General features: G+C 40.9%; 2 protein-coding genes across 2 annotated transcripts in view; both read left to right on the plus strand.

Annotated features, from left to right (window-relative positions):
- Nucleotides 1–528: 528 nt before the first annotated feature.
- Nucleotides 529–11,652, plus strand: LOC114552851 (probable G-protein coupled receptor 149). The gene is given in 7 exon segments (XM_028573948.1): nucleotides 529–1,497; nucleotides 2,958–3,150; nucleotides 3,276–3,778; nucleotides 9,090–9,230; nucleotides 9,803–9,866; nucleotides 9,939–10,290; nucleotides 11,332–11,652. Coding segments are annotated over 7 exon segments (2,283 nt in total). The 3' UTR covers nucleotides 11,393–11,652.
- A 4,982-nt stretch (nucleotides 11,653–16,634) lies between these two features.
- The window catches only part of dhx36 (DEAH (Asp-Glu-Ala-His) box polypeptide 36), a 35,183-nt gene continuing 31,647 nt past the window's right edge, over nucleotides 16,635–20,170 (plus strand). The window contains exons 1-7 of the mRNA XM_028571940.1: nucleotides 16,635–17,227; nucleotides 17,866–18,023; nucleotides 18,182–18,295; nucleotides 18,457–18,700; nucleotides 19,112–19,150; nucleotides 19,333–19,503; nucleotides 19,722–19,801. Of these exons, the coding sequence (XP_028427741.1) occupies nucleotides 16,967–17,227; nucleotides 17,866–18,023; nucleotides 18,182–18,295; nucleotides 18,457–18,700; nucleotides 19,112–19,150; nucleotides 19,333–19,503; nucleotides 19,722–19,801 (1,067 nt within the window). The 5' untranslated portion in view covers nucleotides 16,635–16,966. The remainder of the gene's footprint in view (nucleotides 17,228–17,865; nucleotides 18,024–18,181; nucleotides 18,296–18,456; nucleotides 18,701–19,111; nucleotides 19,151–19,332; nucleotides 19,504–19,721; nucleotides 19,802–20,170) is intronic.

Raw genomic sequence — 20,170 nt, forward strand, 5'->3', positions numbered from 1 at the left:
TTTTGTATTCAGTTGTGGGTAAAAGTCCCTCAGAGAGATGGGGGGGGCGACGACAGTATTTGGCATGACCTGAGGAGAGGGTCGAGCCAAGCCGTAAATGAAAACGCCGCCTGATGCATCGGACCAAATAGAGGCAATGTAGTAGTAGGCAGCGTTTGGCCCACCCCCAAATGACCGTGTGAGGAAATGATGATGACGACATCGCGTAAGTCGGCAACTGGAAACGAGAGGTGCCCTGGTCGCGCGATTTGAACACAAGTGCCTGCCTGCCTGCCAGCACGGTACCCGGAGGCTCCACATCCAAGGCACCGGGAAGCTTTGATTACGCGTGCGTTCTCAGTTGGAACGGAGGAGGATATTTCATAATGTCTCTCTCATCATCTACACGGTGTGTGGTTTTTTTTTTAGAGATGCGGCGCAAGTTGTGCCATCCTTACATATTTGCACCGCAGTAAACTTTACAGGATAATGAGTCCGATTTGACCAATTAAAAGGGCCAAAAGAGACAGAGAAGTTAATTTATTGAAAATGTCCACGACGCACCTTAGCTCTCCGGCGCCCAACCAGAGCTACCTTTCCACGGCCACCTACGAGAAGACAGACCCCTCGGGGGTGAAAAGGCAAATCCGCCTGCTGCTATTCGGCTTGTGCGTAATCATCGCCGCTGCTACCTTTGTCGGAGGTGTGTATTCGCTGCTGTCTCTCATTCGGATGAGGAGAAAAACATCCCTATGTCTCATTGTGGCTTCCATGTCGGTGGACGACCTGCTCAGTGTGGTCCCTCTCTCCTTGTTCATGCTCCTGCAGTGGGAGTCAGATGGAGGTGGAGGGTCGGGCAGCCTGTGCACTTCATCTGGACTTCTGTACGTGTTCCAGGGTGTTTCTAGTAATATGAAGGCTTGTCTCATAGCAGCCTACACTTTTTATGTTACAAAGAGATTTGGAGTGCTTCAATCTGTCCGCCGGCCCCTAAGAGTGATATGGGCCATTGCCGGTGTGTGGGCGGTCAGCCTTGCCGTCAGTGTGTTACCTTTGTGCGGATGGGGCAGCTTTACGCCGGCCTCTCTTGGGTGTTTCCCAGAGAGCGACAGTTTTTACACCATGCTGCTTTTCTCTTTATACTCCATGTGTTTCTGCGGCTTGTTATTTTTCTTCATCCCTCTCACCTATCAGCTGCTGTGCTCCAGGGAGTCCCAGAGGACTTTACTGTACCCCAGCTATTTGGAGATGGCGAGGGGACTGAGTGGCTCCGTCCCCCTCTGTGATCTTCCTTCCTTTTCCAGGGACAGATTGGACAAAAGTTTCGGTGCCTACAACGAGCTGAGCCCTAGTTCATGCGGGACAGAGCTCAAAGAGAAAGAGGACAGCGGTCTGTCCCCAGTGTCTGTCAGAGGGCAGAGGACTGCTGCTGTCGGGGACACTCCAGTGGTGTTTGCGCAAAAGCGCTTCTCCATGATCCTGGCGGTTGTTCGAGTTATTTTATGGATGCCAATGATGGTAAGCAGCGTGATGCATGCAAATGACAATATTTGAAGTCAAAAGCAACAACATACAGTAATAAGAAAATGCCCTGCAAACCATGTAATCTAGTAGGTTAAAAATTGGTATTTTATTGTTTCGCAAACAAGATGTGCTATGGTTTGTACTTATTTCCAACTTGTTTCCAGTTTTCAGTGTTATTTTTTTGGGAATATGCCCTATTTTACACTGACATAAAATCCATAAAACTACAATTCAAACAAGTGGAACTGTCTTATTATATTGGAACAACCTAGAAAAATACGATTCCAAAACTGAACTTTAGAATAAAATCACTTTAACCTAAACCTCCTGTCTGCCCCAATTAAACTCACCCAATTCTTTCTGTTACTTTGGTGATTTAAGTTATTAAGATGAGCAGAACTTAGCTCTTTGGGTCAACCAATTATAGTACAGACTTGTGGTGGAAAGTACATGTAATACCTTTCACCCAAAAGAATAATAAAGGAGTACATTGTTTCCCTTTTGGGGGAAACAAAGAGATGTTCAAGAAGTTTACACGTGGACACAAGTAACAAAATGTAGACTCTTACAGTATGTCAGAAAAGTTATACTCTCTTAAAATTCTTTAATGTGATGAAGAAAATACATTAAAATATTCCTCCTGTTTTGTTAGAGATGATGCTACTACTACTAGAGACCTATTATGAGACATTGAATGTCTCTCTAGGCAACTTTGGGAATCACTACAGTATTGTATTTAACTAATAATCTGGTATCTTTACAGTTTTGAAAGCATTAATACATCTCATCATGGTTTGTGGTCTCATTCAAATAGTTAAAAACTGACATTTAAAACAACAAGCAGCAATTATTTATTTACATACAATGTCCCATTCAATTAACATTCCTGAAAGGCCGTGAGACCAGTTTTGGCAGGTTTTAGTCAACACCTAAAGGGCAGCATTCATTGAGCTGCATTGTGAAATACCTTCCATGATTGTTACACAGTGAGTGCCACTGTTTCAACATTTGCTTTTGCTCATCACATTTAATTTTTTAATTTTTAATTTTATGATAAATGCTGTGCAGCCAGCAGACAATGATGTGCAAACAGACTTGCAACACTGAAAATGAGCAAAAGCACCGGATATTATTAGCACAGACAATGTCACTCATCAGAAAATACAACCTTACAATTCAAAATGAATTTTATTTCTGTGGGGGTGATTTATTTATTGTCTCTTAAGAAACACACGTCTTTCCTAAGATGGTTTGTCTCTATGTCTCTATGTATCTATTGTGTTTGCATTTAAAGAAATATCATTTTTGAATACAGAAACAAAAGAAAGGGAAAAGCAAAAAAGCCCAGTATGGGCTTCATATTCATTCGTGGGTCTCCCTCTCCACACTTCCTAATGCATATTGAATCACGGACTCCTCAGTGAATTAATTTCCTTCTTCCTCTTCATTCACAGACTTTGGTGCTGGTGCGCCACGCAGTGAATGCACGCAGCTCATCCCTGGAGACGCTGAGCTTCTTTCTCACTCTGCTTGCCCCTGCGTTCACTCCATTATTCGTGCTGTCTGAGCGCTGGATCCACATGCCATGTGGCTGCTTCATTAACTGCAAACGGGATTCAATGCAGGAACCTTCAGGTAAACCATGAGGTTATGCAAATTTACCAGCAATTCACCATCAAGTGTCTTTCTACATTATATACCCCTGAACAAGTTTCCCATTGTGATGTAGATGAAAGGTGTAATACAATGATTCTCAATTACTTTTTTCACAGTGATGAAAAGAAGATTTGAGTTCAGTCTTTCTTTCCAACAAGGCTATGGAGTCTACAAGTTGTCACATGCCGCAATGTCTCATAACAGTCCACCCCTTGAGAAGCCTGCCTATCACAACCTCTTTAACTGTGACTTCACTAATACGCGTCTGGATGCATTAGAAAGTGGCGGGCTCTCCAGCTTGGGGCCTGATTTTGTTTTCAGCACCACCTGCCCTGTGGACAGCTCCTCTCATGCAGACCTTCTGTTGGAAGCGGTGGCCAGTGGAGGAGAGGCACTGGCTGATTGTCCTTCACTCCCTCATGAGAACCACGGAGATGACGACAACTTCTGCCGTGTCCCTTCGCTGCCTTCTCATCACCAGGAGCACGATCACAATCTCACTGATACGTCGTCCGTGTTCGAGGGCCCGGAGAGGAGGCTGTCACATGAGGAGTGTCGGAAAATCGAGCTGACAGACTGGGAGTGGTGCAGGAGTAAATCAGAGAGAACACCCAGACAGGTACACGAACCACCAGAGTCCTCAGTTTATTAGTCTGATGTTGAACCATTGAATTAAGTAATTTCTACCTGTCCCTCTGTGGTTTATGGGTGGCATTAATTGATTTTCCACACTCACACTGTATTGGTTTGCTAACTAGTCAAACAACTGCTGCATTAGCATGCAACATATGGCGATGCATTCTAGAGAGGATCGTTTAAGATTGATAATTGCCTCCAAACCATAAAATGGATAGATTTTCAATCTCCATATCTGTGTTTACATTTTGTTCAAAGGGAAATTAAATGTGTTCTCATTGCAGTGCACCTTTACTGAGATACAGAGACACACAGCTGTTGGACTAGGATGCAGTCTTTACATAATCAGGCTTTGGAAAATTATGTGCGTGTATTTGTCTGAATGCCTGTCTGACTTTCTGTTTGTCCTCCTCTCCTCTCCTCTCCTCTCCTCTCCTCTTCTCTCCTCTTCTTTCCTCTCCTTTCCTCTTTCTGCATCTTTGTTTGTGCTAAGCATCAATGGATTTGACTAATAGAGCAATCGATCAAGATACTATCAGCAGCATAACAAATGTCAGCCTGTCTTTCAAAACCAAATATTCTTTCATTGCTGCTCCACTCTAAAATCAGACCAACTCTCAAGGCACAGCTCAGTTCATTGCTTTTAGTCTTTTTAGTCCGTTTTTGGCAATCAGATCATTCAATATCAGTATTACAGTAAAAATTAACCACTCAAGGTAAGCTCCGTTATGTGTGTTTGTGAATGTTTTTTGTGCAAGGTGATTTGGTATGCAAATTGAATATAAAAATTAAACACAATCCATTTTGAAATCAAATGCATGCTGTATATCTATTTATCTATAGTGCAGAGTTATCTCTCTGCCAAGACCCAAAGCTATGCTTATAAATGTATTATTTGCTCTGTCACTCAATAGTTGTTCTATCCAGTAGAAGTCAAATACTACTAAATGCAAACAATGCAGCTCAAGACAGTTTGCTACAAGCACATTAATCACTATCCACATGATTTGCTCTTTGTAATACCAGAAGCCTAATTCTCTCTTTGTTGGACCCAATTTAACTGTTAAACAAGGTAAAAACAGTAAGGCCTTAATGATGTATCCTGGCATTGGAGATACCAGACACAGATGAGAGCACAGCCTCACTTTTCTCTAGAAAAACAGCAGAGCAGCCGCAGGCATTACCTAACATTACCACAGCAGAGTAATTGTGACTTTTAGAGCAATGACAGTTTCAAAACTGGGACATGAACAGATGCAGAAACATGTGTGCATATATGTGCACACGGACAAACACACTGACTATCTATGTGTCTCTTCCTCTCTGTCTCTGCTCTACTTATGAGTCTGAAATGTTTTGGTTTGAAAATCACCAGAGGGTGAAATATCCACAGAGCATGCATCTACAGCTTGGCTTTGGCACTCAGTTTGCATCATGTACAAGTCTGAGATGCTCACTGCTGGTGTGTGTGTGTGTGTGTGTGTGTGTGTGTGTGTGTGTGTGTGTGTGTGTGTGTGTGTGTGTGTGTGTGTGTGTGTGTGTGTGTGTGTGTGTGTGTGTGTGTGTGTGTGTGTGTGTGTGTGCCTGTCCTACTTCTCAGTTCTTATAAAGCAAACTCTGTATATCATGCTTCCTTAGGCTTTATTCATTGATTGGGGTCAGTATATAAGTACGGTATACAGTGTGCATGTGCAGTCACACGCTGCATACAAAAAAATCAAAGACAAAAAAATAACATAATTAAGCTGCACAGATCCAGCAACCTTCCCCCTTTATTAGCTCACAGACACACACACACACACACACACACACACACACACACACACACACACACAGACTGCATATGTACACAAAGCCAAGCAACACAAAAGACAAGCCTAAATACTTTGGGATTTATAGTGCTTCTTGACTGTGTTTTGTTCCTTGTTAGCAGGCTAGATGTCATTACCAAGCGTCTGTCCTCCTTACTGTCAGCCCCTTTGGCCTTCAGCATCCACAGGGAGAGGTGGAATTAGAGCTTAAAGACATCTTTACCCTCTCTGTGACTTTATGCTCCCTGCTAGCAAGCACAGAGCTGGGGGCGCATCTAATGTGCATTCAGATGTAGAGAATTGAAACCTTGTACCCTTGGGACACATTTCAAACTGTAAATAAATGTTCTCACCAAAAGGCTACAAGGTGGAGAATAAAAAAAAAAGCTATTGATTTTGAATGGACAGGAAAATAAGAAAATAACACAACAAGAATCAATAAAATGCCAGGTTCTGTAGGCGTCAACAACAGATACTGGACAGTGTTGCTTATACAAAATAGGTGGTATATTTTCATTCCTTTAATTCATTCGTTAAAATATAGGTACAGAAAAAATGTACACAGCCACGACAGAACCTCTGTGAGGCTGTATTTAGGCACAGCGGTGCTTTGAACTTATTGCCAAATTTAGCATGCTAACATGCTTACAATGACAATACTAACATGCTGATGTTTTGTTATAATGTTTACCATGTCTATCATCTTTGTTTAGTGTGTTAGCATGTTAACATTTGGTAATTAGCATTACCTAAACACAAAGTCCAGCTGAGGCTAATGGGAATGTCATTGGTTTTGCAGGTATATGGTCATAAATTAAAATGTTGACCGAATGATAAAAAACGGGTATCACCAAAGTTATTACAATTCATCCTGAGGGGAACATGAATGTCTGTACAAAATGTTATACCAATCCATCAAATGCTTGTTGAGACATTTCAATCATATTCCTAACCCCAAATGTGACCGTAACAGTGGCATTAGATGGAAAGTCAATAGATCACCAAAGTCATTACGATTAATTGTTTTTCCATGTTTCCATTTCCATATTTCAATATAGTCAATAGTTATTGAGGCATTTCACTACAAAAAAAATTTGCTACTAAAATAAAAAATGTCAAGCCCATGGTGGTGTCAGAGGAAAAGTCGGGGATCACCAAAATTCATCCTTCGGGCAACGTGAATGGAAAATATAATGGTAATTCAAAGCCACTCAGCCATGCTGCAAAAGCAATACTTTAAAATCAATGCACAATCGAAATGTTTGCAAAAGAATTGCAACATTAAATGTGATCAAAACAAGTAAGTCATTTGAGTATACCCAGAATACACACACACACACACACACACACACACACACACACACACACACACACACACGTACACATCCATCAATGCACTTTCCACATTGATGGCTTCTGAGCATTACTCGATTGTATTTTCAGCTCTACATGATGGTCTGTCTCTCCCTTTGTGTCTCTCTCCATTCACAATAATGCAAAGACAGTGACAGGAAAACAGTCAGGGAGGACAAGAGATTGACATCCTCTTTGTTTTTATTGTGCGTCATAGTCACAATCAGATCATTACATTGAACTAATCTAAATAATTTAGAGGGCTTAATGAGACCTGCCACAGTCTCCCCACTGTCGAACCGCAGGATGTTTCTCCTTCCCCCTGCCAGCAATATGCATTTTCTCAAACACATCAAATTGACACAGGCTCACTTTAATGCATGTGTTGAATTTAATTTAATGAAAACAATGTGAAATTTCCAATTTCAATTTAAGGCATTTTTGTGAATATGAGGGGTTTCGTTAGCTGCTAGTGTCCCTTCAATCCTATGGGCAAAGATCGCGGCTAGTTAGCTACGCTTTCGGCATAACTAGAGTATATTTACAGTTTGAATTTCGTCACGCCACTTATATTACAGCTACCCTAAGGTCTTACAAAGCTAACACTTGTGACGATTTCAGTTTAATGCATTTTTGTGAATATGAGGGGTTTCGTTAGCTGCTAGTGTCCCTTCAATCCTATGGGTAAAGATTGCGGCTAGTTAGCTACACTTTCAGCATAACTAGAGTATATTTACAGTTTGAATCTCGTCACGCCACTTATATTACAGCTACCCCAAGGTCTTACAAAGCTAACACTTGTGACGATTTCAATTTAATGCATTTTTGTGAATATGAGGGGTTTCGTTAGCTGCTAGTGTCCCTTCAATCCTATGTGTAAAGATCGCTGCTAGCTAGATACACTTTTGGCATAACTAGAGTATATTTACATTTTGAATTTCATCACGGGCATATATATATATCACAGCTACCCTAAGGCCTTACAAAGCTTATTTTTAATAAGCAATTTAATGCATTTTTGGGAATTTCAGAGGTCTAGGAGGAGGCTAGCTAGCTCTCAGTGATAGAGCTCCATCCAGCCACGGGCTCTATCAATGGGACTCGCGGACAAGAGGCGTTTATTTCCCCGATCGTTTGTTTAAATAACTTAACACACATATCCATTATAAGATGAACTGGAACCTGTGGTAAGAGATTGCGGGCGTAACAAGCTCGCTGACCGCTCTCTCACTCACACACACCGGCCATTTAGCAGGAAGAGGGGAGGGAGAACAGCAAGCTGCAGGGCCTGGAGCTCTCTCAGGGCAGCGGTGTTTGGTACTCCAGTAACCCAGAAACGGTGACTTTGCGCGGGTATGGAGCACCGTGGGCTGCCAGCCATGACGGAGCTCCATCTACCTCACTGCAGGCCGGGGTCTGTGAAGGAGGACAGGCTGGGCGGCGAGGCAGCAACACAGGCAGCACCGGCTGCTGAACTCCGACACACAGTCGGACAAAATTTGCAATTAGCCATTAATTTTCGTAAAACTGCCCATATTTGACCTCTACATAGTTGAACGTGACAGAGATAGAGATTGATCCGCTAGCTGCCTGCCCCCTGAATACACTGTGAAAAAACCTGGCCTCGGGAGAAAACACAGGGGTTGTTAACGTCAAACAAACACTAGGGGCACAGGCTGTGCACCAAAATACAACAAACCACGTTCCAGCCAATCACCGACAAGATGGTTTGTATGTGCATGCACACTAGGGGGCAGGCAGCTAGCGGATCAAGGAGAGATGCCTATGATTCGAGACAACAATGAAATTGCCCTGAAACAATGCAGGAACTCATAGTGCACCTTTAACCCTTGGGATAGAAATGGTTAGTCAACACATTCAAATCCCTGCCCTTAACATCATGGACATGATCTAAGCTCAATTAGTTTGAATAAAGGGAACCAGATGCAAAAGGATCATTACACTTTGTACTTCTTGTCAATAACATGATGAGCAGCCAAGATTTAATTTAGTAATATGCATAATAATATTCTAAAGTAATGGGACCTGCCAGGTAAATACGTAAATAAAGATGTTGTGCTAGATGACTAGATTACTTTATTTTTTCTTTTCTTTGGTTTTCCTGTGCAGCGCTCATCAGGTGGTCTGGCAATCCCCCTGTGCGCCTTTCAGGGCACCGTATCTCTGCAATCACCAACTGGAAAGACACTCTCTCTCTCCACCTATGAGGTCAGCAGTGACGGACTCAAAATCTCCAACAATGCCAAGAAGGTAATAGCCCTCTTGTAATTCTAAGCCTTTCATCAAAGGAATAGTTTGACATTTTTGGGAAATATGCTTGTTGCTTTCTTGCTGAGACTTAGATGAAAAGATTGGTATCACTCTCCGTCTGTTCATCAATTAGGCCTATGAAGCTAGAGACATGAGGTTGTAAAAGATTTGAAGGAGCAGGAAACAGCTAGCCTCCAAGTTGTGGTTTTTATGGGGAGTTATGTGCTGTAACTTTTTGTTGACTAGTGGTGCCTGTAAAACCACAACTTGGCAAAGACTAATGGAAGATATAGTTGAGATGATTTTGGAGTAGAGAGAAATTTAAGGGCCCTATAACGTGGGGTGATTTGATATGGGACAAAGTTACATATGACTTATACTATACTAAAGTAAAATAAGACATATACTATGCATCATACAGTGTATTCCAAGATAAAATAGGAAAAGACATGAATGATCCCTGTGATGAAAATACTTTAGTTTCAGAACAAAATTAAACTAAAGTTGAATTACATTGTGACCCCATACAGTCTATGAATAACTTGAATTATAAATCTCCCTCTGCATCAAAGGTGGAAGTGTATCGCTCCAAATCAGTTGGCCATGAGCCCAGTGCAGACGACCCAGCATCCGGAGGCCAGGCTGGAGACGTGAACGTCAGCAGCGTAGGGATGGGCATGGAGATCGGAATGGAGTTGGGCATAGGAGCTGGGGTTGGCGACACCAACGTCAAGATCCACCTTGAGGTTCTGGAGATATGTGACAACGAGGAGGCCATGGACAGTGTGTCCATCATCTCCAACATCAGCCAGTCCTCCACCCACACCCGCTCGCCATCGCTGCGTTACTCACGAAGGGAGAACCGCTTTGTCTCCTGCGACCTGGGTGAGACGGCTTCTTACTCTCTGCTCATCCCCAACAGTGGCAACCAAGAGGCAGAGACCATCAATATCACTATACCTGACACTGTGGAGGCTCACCGGCAGAACAGCCGCCGGCAGACGCAGGAGAGCTCTGGGTATCGTGAGGAGATACAGCTGCTGAACGAGGCCTACAGAAAGCAAGCTGGGGAGAAGGAAGAGTGACATACAGTACATACAGGATGACAAGAAGGTGTCTCTTAGGAGGAGGTTTGAAGGAGCACTTCTGACGGCAAAGGATGAAAGACAAATTTCCTAATCATTCTATATTTACTTATTTCTGATCACCACTCTAATAGAACTGAGAGGTGACCCAAATAGAGACTAAAGACTGTTAGAATTGTTTGTTTGGCTACGCTTGTACTTCCATCTAGTATTCCTCTGCATAGCACGTAGAGTTAGATGAGCCTGGAAAGGAAGAGAGATGATTGTAAATTGAGGAAAGAGAGAGAGAGAGAGAGAGAGAGAGAGAGAGAGAGAGGAGAGCGAAAACAGTATTCCAGCAGAGCATCTATATTCCTTGCAAGAGTTGTATTGTAAATTGAGGAAAGAGAGAGAGAGAGAGAGAGAGAGAGAGAGAGAGAGAGAACCGCTTTGTCTCCGCTTTGTCTCCGCTTTGTCTCCGCTTTGTCTCCTGCGAGAGAGAGAGAGAGAAAGAAAGAGAGAGAGAGAGAGAGAGAGAGAGAGAGAGAGAGAGAGAGAGAGAGAGAGAGGAGAGCGAAAACAGTATTCCAGCAGAGCATCTATATTCCTTGCAAGAGTTTCAACCATATGGCAGCCTGTCACATGTCTAAAATAGATACAGAGAAAGAGACATTCACTTAGAAGTGGAAAAGGAGGGGCCCAGGTCTAGTCACGGGCTTGATATGAAGCTGCTCCTGTAGACTACATCACGGGTGACTCAGCTGCGAGGGGCGGGGTCACCCGGTCCATGTGTCTGACTCATCCCAGTGTGTGTTGTTGTGCTTTTTTTTTTGTGTGAGAAGTAGCCTTGCCCGTAAGGATGAGGGTATACATAATGAGCGTAATGGTTTGTGATGTCCGCTACCAAAAATATTCACGTGTTTCTGCATATACTTTATTTGTTTAAACTGTGGTGTGTTTTCCTTTGCATCCAGCTGCTGTGTGTCCATCATGTATTTACGCAATTAATCTTGCTTCTATCAAATGAGAAGGAGGAGGCGAGAGAAAGAAAGGAAAGGAGAGGCCAAGCATTTGAGGGACAGTGCAATGCATTATTGAAGAAGAGGTCGAGGGGATACTTATGCAGAGTAGTTTTCTGCCTCATGCACATTTGGTGCAATTTAAATGAGTGACAGTGTGCATATTTTACTACAGTAAGCAGCATATGAATGTACATTTCAGAGCCACTTTGGGGGATCATCTCTCTGCCTGCTCAGTTCACTGCCCATCCAATCACTTTCTGTATTGAATACATGCATACATTCAGGACTGGAATACATTTTTCATAGATAGTATTATGTATTTCAGTACTGTTTTTGAATGGTAACATAGACTGTGAACATCTATCAGAAGCATATACATCTTTATTGTCTTTCACAGATAATATTACGTATATGTACATTTACATTTACATGTGTGTGTATACATTGCAGTAACATAGTAAAAATAGGTATTTCAGAGTAATTTTAGAATATATATATATATATATATATATATATATATGTGTGTGTGTATATACACATATATATATGTATATACACATATATATATATATATATATATATACATTCTAAAGTATATATAGTAAAGTATGTGTGTGTATATATATATATATATATATATATATATATATATATATATATATATATATATATATATATATATATATATATATATATATATATATATATATATATAATATGTTGTCATTAAAGATTCATACCAGAAAATTGCCTCCAACTGGATTGCAATGCATTTCTATGTTGAGTGCTCCCGGGCAAAATGTAAAAGAAAATGATGTACAGGCGAATCATAATGAATGTATAGTTGTATTTAATGTAAACCATTTTTGCTGTTAATGGTGCCAAAGGTTTTCAACTGAGCGCAGCTTCATCTCCACAGCCTAACAGAATGGAAGTAATTGGATCATCTGCTTATTCTCACTTCTAAACAGGACAACGTTTCAGCTACTGGTCAACCATTCTCATAAACCCTTGTGATCAATAAATTGTTATTTGCTTTGTCAGAAATTGGGAGTTGCACATTAGCTGTACAAATGTGTGTTTACTCAGTCATGTTAACCATCTGGACTGATTCGGTAACACACAATCTACTCAAATCGGATCTTTATTACAGAATAAAAGCAAATAAAGTGCATTAGCTACCATCATTGGTTGTTGTGCCCCTCAGATGACAGCAATATGACTAATCCACAACAGCTGCATGATATTTTTTATAATGCTTTTATCTGTGTTTGAGCTGACCTAAAATCTGCAGTAAAGACATTACATTTTCTTGTGTTTTAGGGAGGTTTCACAAATTCTATTTCATCTGTGCAGCTTGTGCAGACTTTTAGAGATGTAGCCTTTGTGGAATGACAGTAGAGGTAGAGACTGGAAAGCAAATAGTAGCAAAGCAAAATAATATAAAACATCAACAGCTATTGCTAATGTTTTGTCATTTCTCTCTGATCCAAGGACTTCCACCTCCCACTCACAACCTCTGATTATGCTGCAGCAATAAGGTGGAGGTAAGCTGGCATCAAAATGTAGCATCACTAGCACTGCTTGAGACCTCGAGAGTAAGCCTAAGCTAGAAGAAGGGAAAAAAGACAACCAATGTTAAAATGTGATGCTTTATCTGAGGTCTTGTTTAATGATTCATTAGGGTCAGAGATCATTTGGATGCATCACAGGTAGCCCCGAGGGTATGAAAACCGTGTGTGCAGAAGAATTGTACATTCCCAACAGTACTGAGGGGAGTGGGGGGAGGGGGGCCCAGGGCATACGAAACAATCCTTTCTTCCCTAGTATCCTTTTGTTTTCACAACCCCTCCACTACTCAAAGGGCTTTCTCAAATTTCTCCTCACACCGCACACATCTCAGCTTCATCCTCAGCATGTTCCTTTATTATTGCCTTTCCTATTTGTCGCTATTTTCGTGCAATGTTTCCAATCTGACTCCACCTGGCCCCCTCCCGCTGAGATATTGATCGTGCTCACATATTTCAAAAGTATTGGCAGTCACTCCTAATTTAAACAAGCAAAATTGAGCTATTCACAGTTTATTTGTTTTTATTACAAACTGAGTCCTGCTGAAAGACAAGACTGAATATATTTCTATCAAATCTTAAAATTGAAAAACAGAGCTATAGATTTAATGTGAGACAGCTGATGAAACCAAGATCCTCAAGATAGAGATTGAAACAAAAGAAATCACATAAACCAGGCTTATTTTTCACACTAAATGACAATGGTTCATTTTATCAGGAAATGATCTACTTCCACTGGGTCTGTGCGTGGCTGTCTGTGTGGGCAGCTGCATTTCCTTAATTTAAAAAAAAGGTGACGACACCCTAAATGTGGACACGCATTGCAAATTTTCATTTCACAGTATATAAAATGGAACATTTCACATGCTCGAATGTATCATTGCTATGATGACGACAGAACAGGAGAGTGAGTGTGTAAAGAGCAGAAGTTGATTTTAAAGTGGTGATGCATGATATGACGCAGAGCTCGAGGGTGCGATGCACTCTCGAGCTCACACCCCCCATTAATGACAGTCACACCTTGAATTGCTGTTTCAATTATTTTGTCTCTGACATGTGCTTCATGGCACAAATTTGGTGTTAATATTTTTTATTTTACAATATACAGTACAGGCCAAAAGTTTGGACACACCTTCTCATTCTTTATTTTCATGACTATTTACATTGTAGATTCTCACTAAAGGCATCAAAACTATGAATGAACACATATGGAATTATGTACTTAACAAAAAAGTGTGAAATAACTGAAAACATGTCTGATATTTTAGATTCTTCAAAGTAGCCACCCTTTGCTTTTTTTGATAACTCTGCAAACCCTTGGTTTGCTAGCTACTGTCAGGGCACATCCTCATAATCTGCTTCTGACTGGCTAGTAGTCCTTACTGTCAGGGCACGCCCTCATACTCTGCTTCTGACTGGCTAGTAGTCCTTACCTAAGTACTGTCAGCTCTCAATGAGCTTCATGAGGTAGTCACCTGAAATGGTTTTCACTTCACAGGTGTGCTTTGTCAGGGTTAATTAGTGGAATTTTTACCCTTAAAAGCAAAGGGTGGCTACTTTGAAGAATCTAAAATATAAGACATTAAAAAAAAGTTATTTCACACTTTTTGTTAAGTACATAATTCCATATGTGTTCATTCATAGTTTTGATGCCTTCAGTGAGAATCTACAATGTAAATAGTCATGAAAATAAAAAGGAAACACATTGAATGAGAAGGTGTGTCCAAACTTTTGACCTGTACTGTACATCCAGAAGAGAGAGAGAGAGAGAGAGAGAGAGAGAGAGAGAGAGAGAGAGAGAGAGAGAGAGAGAGAGAGAAGAAGGGAAAGGTAGAAGAGCGAAAACAGTATTACAGCAGAGCATCTAGGGAAGCTAGAGACATGAGCTAGAGACATGAGGAAAAAACACATCTTGAACTCAATATTCCAGCTAATTTCAAAACTAGAGAATGTTGAGTACAGTCCAGTTAGATAATTGCATGTAAGTGTGAACATTTAAAAACAATCAGCCAGTGAAGAGTGAAGAGCAGAAACGAGTAAACTAACGACCACAAAATCAAAAATAACAATGCAGAACCAATTATTGATTGAATGGAGTGTTGCCTGCCCACTGTGTTTCTCTGACTTTAGTATTGCCATGTTGTTTTCAGATGGTTTATCAAAAACAATAATGCAGTGCCAAAGTTACAACCAGAGGCAGTGTTTTTGACTAATAGTTAATGTCATTAATCCAGTTCAGTTTGTTTTGCTGTTGTTTATTAAACTTTATTGGAGTAGATATATTTAAAAAAAAAAAATATCATATTTTAAAAGGGACTACTGAAAAGCTGCAGACATTTTATGAATTTGAGGTTAAGGTTTTAAATCTGCTGATGCTATTCATCACAATGCCCACAATACAGCAGAGCCAGAAAGCTTAAGAGCAGTCATGGTAGATCTTTTTCATTTGGCTTTAACCTTTAAGGCCCAGACAACAGGTCATTCCCGATGGTCTGTTGAGCTGGGAGCAGGATGAGCCGTTACAGCACAGACTGTCTCTGTCTGCGCATTTATATTCCCTGGTGTGGATTTTCAGAGCTTGAGGACGTGGTTTAAAAAGTAATATAAATGTATCTTTTCCACCAATCATTGCTTCTTCAGTGATTCAAAATTGACTTGCCTAACTATTGAAGGACAAATAGAAATGTTACGGATTAGGGTCTGGGGAATGACTAGCCAGAGGTTTCTTTTTTTGGTCTGATGATCTGTGTACAGACACCCAAACAGGCACCACAATACAGTGGCATAATGCAATACACCAGATAAACATGCTGATAGAAAATCCATGTTAAATTAGAAGAAAATAAAAAATAAAAATAAAACATAATAAATTGGGTGTACTAATTTTCAAAATAGGACATTACTTTAAATGCAGGAGATGACTTATAAAAAGCATATTTTAGTAAACAATATTTTGAGACCAAGACTTAATTGTTTACAAGATATTCAACCTTCCTGTCCTGCATGAAGAATAAAGACTCTACAAAGCATATGATACATATGACCAATTTTCTGTTTGTTTGTTAGTGTCGGGTAAAAAAACAAAACAACTGAAGATCTAGCCAAAAAAGTGTTTCCCAAAAATATACAGTACCAGTCAAATGTTTGGACACACTTTCTCATTCAAGTGTGTTGTTCATTGAGTGTGTCCAAACCTTTGACTGGTACTGTATCTTTTGTTGACAGTGATCAACCTCTGATTAAAGGACTCAGTAGGACTACATCAGTATAGTATCAACTCTTTTAAAATGGAAATCTTTTACTTTTGAAGGAAAAGGCAATAATAAACATTTGCCTCTAATTTGAATCACGCCTATATCAACTACTGTCCACTCGACAATCACAGCAGCTGTAATTATCTTGTTATTACATTATCTGTCATCGAGGTTTACATTAGTATACGTTTTTTTAAAGATTTAAAGAGTTGTTAAAGGCTATAACAGAATATAACTAATCAAATTATAAATGTTTTTATTATTATTAAACCTACAGTAGGCCAATAGACTACAAACAGCCTAAAGTTGTGCTTCTAGATAAGCTTTTAATATAGCCACATTTGCTTGTGGGTTATCAAAATGATATGTCTAAGAAAAAAAAATACCACCACATCTACTGAAGAGGATTTTTACCCAAACAATTTATCATTTAATTGTGAATAATTTGAGAAAAGTGAGTGGAGGGAGGATAACCAATCACAGAGCGCCACGACAATATCATGCTGCCAAAACATTCTGACGTCATTTCTGTGCGACATGCTGGATGGAAACAAGATAGCACGAAGTGCTGTATTTTGAAGAGTGAACCCAGATTTAAATTGTACATGTAGCTAGCAATCAAGAAATGCACTGTCAGTAGCTACGTAGGTGTAGCCTCGTATGTTTAACTTCAGTCTCTGTCCCAAAAGTCCATCCAACACATCTAGCTAAGCAACGTTAGCATTAGCGAGTAGCTAACGTTACTTACTAGTTAACGTTCCGTTAACTGATATCCTGACAGCGTTGTAGCATCTGGTGCTACCACCACAGCTTGTTTCTGACGGAGGCATGAGTTCTGGATATGGCGGTGGAGGAGGGAGAAGAGGCAGAAGAGGAGGTCGAGGGAACCGAGATGGAAGCAGAGAAAGATGGGACAGAGGAGGCGGAGGAGGTTCAAGAGGACACAGCTCCGACTTTGACCAGGACCGAGGTGGTGGAGGGAGAGGCGGACAACGGGACCGTCCTCCTCCACACCTGAAGGGACGTGAGATTGGTCTGTGGTACGCAAGATACGGAGCCGTGAGGAGGAAACAGGCTGACCGCAGATCGGTATGGATTGTGTTTGGTTGTAACTATTGCGCATTGTGTTGAGCAGGGCAGGTTGTCAGTCGAAACAGAAGCAGGAGCTTCAGCACAAATAACTACAATTACAGAGAAGGTGACAGTTCCTTCCTCAATGCACTTTAACCTCTGCTGGACTCAGGTGTTAACTGCAAAGAGTGGGGCATGAGGCTGATTTAATTCGGTTCAAAACACAAAGTTCCCTGCATGTGCAGAATTGTGCACACTGATCTGTGGGCAAAACCCTGCGGATCGGTGGTAGGCCCTATGCCAGCCAGATCCTGACACACCTTGTCTCTTTATCAATTTAGTGGGTAGACCTAAACAAAGGCACACTTGCAATTGTTGATTTCATTTACTGGGTTTGAATGGGTGACAGGATTTGTTTAAATTCATATAGCACAGAAGTTGCATTAGAAGTAACTGCGCTAAAGGAGCATGACATTCTTGAGCTGTCACTGAAATGCCAAAATAACTAACACAGATTTTACAGTTTCAGTGGGATAAAAAAATGTGGTTAAACACTAATAACACGAAAAGTGCTTAAACCAAGCCCTGGAGTCACATTTGGTTTGGCTAACTGCAAGGCTAGGGCTGAACTTTCCCCTTTCCATGTCTGTCTGCAGCGGGCGGTGGTCCAGATGGATGAGGCCAGAGAGCAGCACATTACCAAGCTGCTTAACTCTGTCCAAAATGATCAGCCTGGTCCTTGGAGAGATGGCATGGATGCAAGAGCCTCTACGTCTGGCAGCTGGCGGAGAGCTGCCAATAGCAGTGGTCATTGGTAAGAACAGCTTGCATAGCTTTTCCATTTGAGACTTGCAGTGTAATTTCAAGCTTCCAATAAAGAACATGGGAAAGCTAGATAGGATCAAAGGGTCTGAAGTTATTTTCTCAGCTGTGACTGCTGACACAAGTATGTCTCAAAATTTGTGCATGCAGTTACTTTGATGGGGATGTGTCTGAAGAGGAAAAGCAGAAGATTGAGTTCAAATCTGAGGAAGAGGAGGAAGAAGTTACTCCAGGCCAGAAAAAAGCAACTCACAAATCACACCGGTAACTTTGCAAGCAAATCGGATGCATGCTAAAAGAGATGTGACTTGCTCCAAAAATAAAGTTTAATATTTGATGGTACTCTGTGCCACAATCACAGAACAACCAATATTGCCTGGGAATCCCTATATTGTGAATATTTACACTGTAATGTTTTTGTTTAGTTACTTCTCTCCAGCAGTTGTTAAAGATGAGCCTCCAGAGGCGTGGGATGAAGAAGAGCAGCAGCAGCAGGAGGAGGAGGAGGAGGAGGAGGAGGAGGAGGAGGAGGAGAAAGAGAAACTAAGAAGGGAAGACAAGGACCTGGAGTTCTTATTTCAGGAAGTAGTCAGAAACAGTTCACTGGATGAAAGCTTAAAGAGGGATCTGCAGACCAAGGAATCGGATCCCAAATACAAAGAAATGCTGGTTAGCATGAAAATTAGTATCAAGTTTAAACACACACACACACACACACACACACACACACACACACACATACACATTTTTATTTAGAAATGTCCACGGTTGCCTACGCCGGAGATAACTATATCTCAGTAATTACAGGATTATCATCATAATATTCGTTGTGCAAAAACATGTTAAATGTTTTTAATAGCAGGTCAATCACAATATTGTAATGTATTATTCCACTGTCTCACTTAAGACTTACTGAATTACATAGAATCTGTTATTAGCTGTGGTTATAAGACTTAAATAAGAAATGTTTTGGTTTGTAAAAACTTTTCCCATGATCACGTTATAAAGTTATGCGGCTGCTCTTCATTTTATTGATTTTATTCAACGTTAACAAATGTTTGCTAATTTCTTTGTCCTCAGAAATTCAGGGAAAAACTACCATCCTATGGGAAAAAAGAGGTACGTTCTTCATCTTTTACTAAAATGAATTAGTTCATTAGCAAATACGCTCATCCTCATCACGAATCACACTTCTGCTAGAAGGAATTTTTCTTTTTTAAATTTGAAATGTCAATCACCCCTTTACTCATCTTATTAGTCCTTCCGCTTCCTCCCACCTGCTTCCATCTTTCCGTCCTCAGGAGCTGGTGCGACTGATCAACTCGAACCGCGTCCTGGTGGTGAGCGGGGAAACGGGGTGCGGAAAGACAACTCAGGTCACCCAGTTCATCCTAGATGACTACATCAATAGAGGCGTGGGCTCAATGTGTCGTGTGGTCTGCACGCAGCCGCGTCGCATCAGCGCCATCTCGGTATGTAATGTCTTTGTGTTTTCATGTCTGACTTTGTTGGATTGTCTGTTGCCGTGTGTATCCTGAAGGGTAGATGTGGTTGCTAAGGTGTGTGATGTAATGTGGGTGATGTTCGTGCACTGCATCTGTCATTTTCTTGCATCTCAATTAGATGGCTATTTTTTTCACAATGCTAATTGTGTTGCTAAAAGTTTTTGTGTGTGTGTGCTTCCTCTCAGGTAGCAGAGCGTGTAGCAGCAGAGAGGGCAGAAAGTGTTGGGAATGGAAATTCTTGTGGTTACCAAATTCGCCTGCAGAGGTGAGAAAGTTTCTTCAAACATATGTTGCACTAAAATGAACACGCTGTGTCTCAGCAATTGGTTTATTGCTTAAGGAACCAACAGAAAGTCTCCATTATTTTAAATAACAGGCAAGCATCATGTTTCATTCATTGTCTTTAGAAAAAAGCTGATGTACCTATAGATGTATATTTGTTTGTTTGTGTGTCCATACAGCTGCAATTATTTATGTATCAAGACTGTGCATAGTCTTATTTTCTTTTTAAAGGGAGTTTCTTTATGAATGGGCAAAATTAAGATCGGTAAGGTTTTCTTTTGAAGGACAGGAAATATAATAGATGGGAATGATCATCTGAGGCCAGGCATGCACATTGAAAGAAATGGATAGA

Source organism: Perca flavescens, chromosome 3 (genome assembly GCF_004354835.1).
Source record: "Perca flavescens isolate YP-PL-M2 chromosome 3, PFLA_1.0, whole genome shotgun sequence".
Lineage (NCBI taxonomy): Eukaryota > Metazoa > Chordata > Actinopteri > Perciformes > Percidae > Perca > Perca flavescens.